Source organism: Nerophis lumbriciformis, linkage group LG34 (assembly GCF_033978685.3).
Source record: "Nerophis lumbriciformis linkage group LG34, RoL_Nlum_v2.1, whole genome shotgun sequence".
Lineage (NCBI taxonomy): Eukaryota > Metazoa > Chordata > Actinopteri > Syngnathiformes > Syngnathidae > Nerophis > Nerophis lumbriciformis.
The window spans coordinates 2,135,826-2,143,362 of NC_084581.2; the positions used below are offsets into that span (position 1 = coordinate 2,135,826).

At 40.6% G+C, this 7,537-nt stretch overlaps 1 protein-coding gene across 1 annotated transcript; it reads right to left on the minus strand.

Moving 5' to 3' along the window:
• Positions 1-658: 658 nt before the first annotated feature.
• Positions 659-5,219, minus strand: vrtn (vertebrae development associated). The gene is made up of 2 exons (XM_061929601.1): positions 4,908-5,219; positions 659-2,401 (listed from the first exon to the last, which is right to left on the minus strand). Exons 1-2 carry the CDS (start codon positions 5,217-5,219, stop codon positions 659-661), a joined length of 2,055 nt encoding a protein of 684 aa, XP_061785585.1.
• Positions 5,220-7,537: the final 2,318 nt, after the last annotated feature.

Here is a 7,537-nt window from a genome sequence, read left to right on the forward strand (position 1 = left end):
GGTGAGAGACAATATTTATAATATAGAATAAACTTCCAAGAGCTCCAACGTGAGAAAGCAGCTCACCAGCCAATGATTGGCACACATGGTAGGGATCACGGCGCCGCTATAAATAGTTTGTCTGTGTTAGCGCTTTTAATAACAATATCACTAATACTTGGTTAATAAGTCATGAAATGTAAATGTATTTTGTTGGCGGTTTTTGGATGGTTATTTAATGGGTTTTATGGGCGGAAAAATGGACCTCCCATTGGCTTTGTTGTAAGCGCACTTTTATTTACGTTTATTTACCAGTTAGAATGCAGTAAAAAAAAAATATATATATATATATATATATATATATATCTGTCGTCATGTCTTTCATAATGATTGTGAAAGATAGGCAAAATTCCCCCGAAAAATGCAGTACTCGTTTAATCATGCAGCTGTCGCATCAAAAGGCTCAAATGTCAGAATTATCTTCAAAAAACATGGAGTCATAACAACATGCGCATAGTTTACAATGAAAAGTAAAGAGCGCATGGTACGGTGCTTAGCAGGGAGTCCACACTTTGAACTGCCTTTTGCCTACAGGCCTCCAACACGCCCGTAACATTTCCACACATGTGCAAATTACCAGGAGGAGGAGGAAGGGGTGTGAATGGGCATCACCAATGCTCTAGCCGTGAACCAGCGACACCCCGTGATGCAGTGCCCGTTTCCACATGTAGTAGGTGGAGCGTGGGGTGAAGGGAAAATAGGAGCGGAACTCCTTGAAGCTGGGAAAGGATTTCTCCTCAAAGCGCTGCTGCAGAAACAGCTTGGCTTTGGCCTTGAAGTTGGCCAGCGTTACCACATCTAGCATGCGCTCGTCCGGCGGCGCCCCCACCAAGCTGCGCTGGGGTTGCGGGGTGCTGAGGGCAGCTATGTTGGGACGAGCTACGTATGTGGGAGGCACCATAAACGGGAGCACCCTGTGGTTGTCCGCCATCATTATTTCTGTGGCGATGGTCAGGGGCCTTTGCTCCACCTTAGGGGCTTCTGGCCTCTGATTGGCTGCCTTCGACTTCCTTCTGCTGTTCTTCCAGAGCCAGAAGAAGCAAAGAGACAAGGACGGAAACCTGAGCTTGAACTTGCTTAAGGATAATTTGGACTTCTGGACGAGCAGTTTAGCGCCGTCTCGCAGTTGTTTCTTACCCACGTAGGCTAGGTGGAAACTTCTATGCTGCCGCCTGAAGATTGTTGTTCTGGGCACAATTTCCCGAGCGATATTGTGGGGGGTGGGTGAGAGACTTTTAGGACTGTGGCACTTATCGACATCTGAGCTGTCCTCACTGCTGCAAGCGCTGGCTTTGTAACCTCTGCTGAACAACATGGCTTCCCTCCTCCAGTTGTAGTAGGTGGATCTGGAGATTCCCGGGAAGTTACGCTTGAAGATCCTGAAGGGTAAGGAGGTGTTCATGGCGATGCAGTTCTGCAAGCAGCGTTTGGCTTCCTGCATGTGGACCACATTCTGGACCCTGTCCAGATCCAGGACGGCCATGTTGAGGCCAAACATGCTGGCCACACTGTCGTGGTGGTCTGACTCGTCCTGCCTGGTTTCCGGCGAGGACCATACTTCCTGCTCTGTGCTCTCCCCAGGACTGATCTCTCCTGTGGACGAGGAAGTAGAGAAGTTTCCCCCAGACTTCAGCAGCTCGTGCTTCCAGTTGTAGTAAGACGAGCGGGAGATTTCGGGAAAGAACGCTTTGAACTGGTGCAGCGGGAGGAGTTTTCCTTCCAGGTAGCACGCCTGCAGGAAGTACTTCGCCTCGTAACGGGCTGCCGACTTCTTGCAGTGCTCCTGAGACTGCCTCTTCCAGCGGTAAAAGGTCCTTTTAGTGATGTTGTACTTGTCCTTCAGACTGGGATAAGAGAACTGCGGCTGGTGGTTCGGGAGTTCATCAGTTTTCGTTGGCGAGAGCCTTGGCTCGCTGTCAGGACTTTTCACTGTGAAGTCGCTTGCTCTTACCAATGCCACAAAATGATTTGGTCTGAACAAGGACTCGGAATTCAGCTCACCAGACCACATGATGTGCAGAGTTTGTGGCTTGGAGTCCTGCGGCCACTTCCTTGGCCGTATGAGTCTGTTGAAGTAGGGCCGTATCTTGAGGTTGAACATGGGGTAAATAGAGTAGATGTTGAACTGCAGCACAGACGACAGCGCGTACACATGCCACATGTTGGCATAGGAGCCCTGGAAGCACGAGGCCTTGACGTCGGCATCAAAGATGGCCTCCAGTACGGTCGCCGGCAGGTTTAGCATTTCCTCTGATTCTTCAGCACAGAGGCTGAAGCGCACTGCCTGCAGCATCATCTTGGAGTCAATCATGCCTGACAAGTAGTACCTCTTCCACAGGACCATTTCCACTACGGTCCTCACCTGTGGAGGATAAAAGGCACAACTTAAAACGGAATTTAGCGTCAACACCAAGAAATCCAACACAGCCGACACATGTGACACACAAAATGGAGGATACCCGGCTTCACGTTAACTGTAAGCAACATACAAAATGGTTACTGTGTGTTGTCATTAGTGGAATTTATGAAAGTGACAATTTTCTGTTGACCAAATACTACAGTGCTGCGCAACTGGCTCCACTCCTTAGGTACTATACCACTGCAGTCAGAACCCAGTGGGTGGGATACCAAAAAGTGCATCATTTTTACAACATGGGTTCCCAGCCAAGGTGGTGATTGTGCTCTCGTGGAGGTGACATATAGAGGGAGGTTCTGTAGACGGTGCCAGAACCGATGGAAAACACCAAGACGAGACATTGACCTTCAAAGCCAGAAGAAGGAGAAATTACAAATGACAATAGTCATTGTGTCATAACTGTAAGTGTGGTATAACGCCGCTTCACAACACACTTCATACATGGCTGGTTTGACGTAGCAGACATGATCAGTTATGCACTTCAGCCACTTTGTCGCTATATGTAGCAAGTAGAGGTACATATTAAAAGTGAAAGAGAGGTGTATCTTTTGCTTTTGCATATTACCGGTATATAAGCTCCGCCACCACAAGCCCAGGGAGTGTACATCCCAACCTTTACCACTTCTATAAGTGCTAAGAAAACACATCTTAGAGACACTCTTATGTCATTTGGCAACACTTTAACACCGATGCTTTACTTTTTTCAGGCAAAGTTTGGCATGAGGGTCATTTGCAGAATGCAGCTCTTTTTAACGGCTCATTTCAGAAAGGGGATACGCTGATTGGCAACACTAAAATTGGCCCTAGTGTGTGAATGTGAGTGTGAATGTTGTCTGTCTATTTGTGTTGGCCCTGCGATGAGCTGGCGACTTGTCCAGGGTGTACCCCGCCTTCCGCCCGATTGTAGCTGAGATAGGCTCCAGCGCCTCCAGCGACCCCGAAGGGAATAAGCGGAAGAAAATGGATGGATGGATGGATTGTAGAAACAATACAAACAAAAATGTAAAAATAGAACAACAATGCATAACATAATGAGACATGGTTGAAATGATGACACTAATAAAGAATAAAAGCTCAAAGATATGTCTTTAAATATTTCATTACAAATAAGGTGATGATGTGAAACTACTACCATATCGAAAGAATATTAACAACAAATATTGTTTGTTTGACATACTCGACGGCTCTATGCCACTGCTGTTCTTTTTGAAATGTAAAATAGTTGACTATTGTTATTTATGATCATATTCATGAGATCAGTATTGTTTGTTTTGATATGATGGGATGTTATAGAACACTGTTCTTTTTTGAATGTATAGTTAAGTTACCTCGGCAGTTGATACTGCAATATAAATTCAGTGCAAAAAGATGTTTAAAGCACAGTGATCTTAAACATACTTTGATGTAATCAATTAAATGTTTGTTTTTTTATTTCAAAACTGCATGGTATCGAATAAGTATCAAAATAGTGGTAGCAGCTTGGCTAAAGTTAGCTGTGGTGCGAGTGGTAATACGAGAGAAAGAAGGTGCGAATCTGGTAACAAATGAAAGAAGAATTAATTCCCAAGAAAAACCGCACTGGGTCCATCGTCTGGCGGTGGTTTGGCTTCAAGTGGGAATATATCGAACAGACAATCCTAATTTGTCAAGTGTGGGGAAAAAGCATTGCTACAAAAAGTAGCATTACTGCTAATATGTAGCATCATTTGAAAAGTCACCTGCTAGAGGATGTAGAGTGCTTACTCCACATGTCAACATCTCCGTTCGGTGCCACACGCCCACACCATCAAAATGCAGAGGCAAACATTTCCAAATCAACACCGTATGAAAAAAACAGTCAGATAACGTCCGCAGGAACCTACCACATAGCAAAGGACGTACACTATTTGATTTCCTATTGTGCAGCTCATTTTTATTTGACACTTATTGAAATATCTTGTGTGACATCATGCACAAAAGTGCACTTTATTTGTTTTAAACTATTGTAGTGGCGTTCTGTACAAAAAGTGCACTTTAATTTAGTGTTGTTTTGATATGTCATCTTAGTGACATCATGCACCAAAGTGCACTAATAGCTTGTTTTAAAATGTCTCTGACAATCTTGCACTTTCTGTTTTGTAATTTACATGAATGTTTGTGCCACTGCTTAATAACTGTTTAATAAATACAGTGTTGGTCAATTGACTTAGTTGTGATTTCCCTCTCTGCATGAAAGATTAAAATGAGCATATATTAATGCAGTATGAAGAAGAATGTTTTAATGTAGACACATAGAATCATCATACTGGTGATTATATGTATCAAGTGTTCATTCGAGGCTAAGGCAAAATATCGAGATATATATCGTGTATCGTGATATGGCCTAAAAATATCGAGATATTAAAAAAAGGCCATATCGCCCAGTCCTAATTCCAACCAAGTGAAAAAAACCCAAAGGGAACCAAAATGCTACCTGAAGCTCCAAGCCAAGTGCACTATTGCCCATGAGCAACATGCTGGCGGCGTCAAACAACAGGTTGCCTCTTCCTTTACAGTGAAGAGGCAATAGGTCCACAGGTGCGTCCCCCGGGTACAACGCTTGAGCGATGTCGTCCACTCCGACCCACTCAGGGAAGTCCTGGCAGGGCATGCGAGGCAGCTGGAAGGGAGCCAGGACCTGATCCACTTCCAAAGCTTTCCTGGTCAGAACCTCCAGGCCTGCGTTCTCTGTGGCCTCCTGGAGATCCTTCAGGACTGACAGGACCACCTCCTTTCTCTGGATCATGACTGCAAAGTTCTGATGAGATCACAGAAGCAGGTCAGAAGAGATCTGGAGAGTCAGTGTTTAAATCATAAAAATGATTTAAACAACTAGTTAACTCGTTTATTTAAAGCATCAACAGGTGCCTTAATATCAATAGGTTATCTATAATACTTCAAAAGTTAAAATATATACTGTATAATAACATTATTACATAACTTTTGTTATATTTTACGTAAAGTAAAGCAATTGTTGAATTAAAAAAGAGCATTGTATATGTTGTATAATATTGTTTCACATCTGACATGTAACATTGAAATGTTATCTGGGGCCCCTCAGTACATCACTGACTTGCTATGCCCATACTCTTCAGGGCGCAGCCTCCGGTCTTCAGGCCAGAGTCTTCTAAAGATCCCAAAAACTAATTTTAAAACCCGTGGAGACCTGGCATTCCAGGCTATAGCTCCCAGACTCTGGAACAATTTACACCAGTCCCTCCGTAATCTTGACTGTGTTGAAACTTTTAAGAAACATTTGAAAACTTCTCTTTTTAGTAAAGCTTTTAGTTAATGCACCTTTTAAATGTCATTTTTAATCCACTTTGTATCCTTTTTATGATGTTGGCCCTTGTTGTTTTAATTTAATTGTTGTTTTATTTTACCGATGTTTTGTACAGCGCTTTGTGATTTTATCTGTGAAAAGCGCTTTATAAATAAAATGTACTTACTTACTTACTTACTGATGCAAAGAAAATATTATTTTTACAGAATAGAGATGTTTAGCGGAATTAAAGCACATATTTAACAAACTTGACATTTAATGAACTTGTACAGAATAATATTCTACAAATAATGTATAAAGCACATGTGAAAATTTTACCAAACCATATTAAAAAGAGAAAATAATTACGACTCCGAGAGGGACAAGCGGTAGAAAACGGATGAATGGAATTGTAACCAAAAAGGAACAAAGGGTGTTTATTTATTGAACAAAACAATATAATCTTTCTGTATTTAAAAAAATAAATAAAAATTAAACCATGATAATTAAAAGATATGACTTTAAATGAACTCAAGATTTTGTTGTAATTTTAGAAATAGAAATATGATTTTAATAGTCTTCTATATTTGATTAGTTGCAAATGTATTTGTCTGAATTGATATAAGTTTATTCTTATTTCTGCTCCTTTTTATTGATAATTTATTGTATTGTTGTATCGATTACTTGTACTTCTTGAGTGAAGGAAACATGAACTAAATTGTGGGAATCAAGTTCATTAACTTCAAGAAAATACAGTGGGGAAAAAAGACGTTTAAGGTCAACAAGGATTCTATTTTAAATCTTTTTTTTTTAAACAAAAACAAGATTTAAACATTTAAAACATATTAACGCATAACTATAGTAATTGTAATAAAAGCAAATATTTCACTTAGTTTGTTTGCACGATCAGTGAACAAATTTTACTTGCGAGATGTGACATCTTAATGCAGTTTAGTTGATCAACAAGCGCCATTGTTAATGCTATGAATCCAAAAAGTGCAAAAATACCTGAGAGAATTCTCTGTCGAAAGAAAGAAGAACAAATGTTGTTTCTTCTCTTCTGGCTGCGTCCTTACTCCATCTTGCACAAACTCACAATGAATGAAACATGCAAAAAAACTCCCCAGGAAATTGACCATCTCTTCTTTTTTTTGTGTCTGCACGATAAGAAACACACCCCCTCCCCCCCTTCTCCTCCTCCTCCTCCTCCTCCTCCTCCTCCTCCTCCTCCTCCTCCTCCTCCTCCTCCTCCTCCTCCTCCTCCTCCTCCTCCTCCTTCCCCTCCTCCTCTCCTCAGGGTCAACTTCAATGTGAAGTGCGAACAAAAGGACAAGTTGATTTTCATCAACAGTTCAAGGTTGCTTGTTTTTATTAGTCAACAAATAAACATTAACATTCAATGTCGAAATTCAACATTTCGACATTGAAACAATATTCAACGTTTTAGTCTGTCTTTAACATGCTTTTTTTTTTTTTGGATGAACTCACAAACTCAACTTTTCTTTTAACACACACATTTAAATAGATAATCACGATTTTGCAACAAATTATCAATTTATTAATGATTTGATTTGGATATTTGTGTATATTTTTTATTCTATTTTCATTTATTGTATTCATGATGCAACAAATTACAAGTTACAATTCTTGCAGCAGGTAAATAAATTAATAAGTTAAAACAAAATTTTAAAGGGTAAATTATAGGACAAACGTGTCCTATTTTATATATATGTTTTTATTTTTAATATATTTAATTGAAACATTTACATTTAAAATAAGATGTAAACATATAGTACTATATA

What these genes read in the sequence shown, in the direction of transcription:
- vrtn (XM_061929601.1), bottom strand. Translation starts at nt 5,219, where the DNA reads ATGATCCAGAGAAAGGAGGTGGTCCTGTCAGTCCTGAAGGATCTCCAG. An exon ending in CACTTGGCTTGGAGCTTCAG is followed by an intron (nt 2,402 to 4,907) that starts GTAGCATTTTGG and finishes TATCCTCCACAG; the next exon opens with GTGAGGACCGTAGTGGAAAT.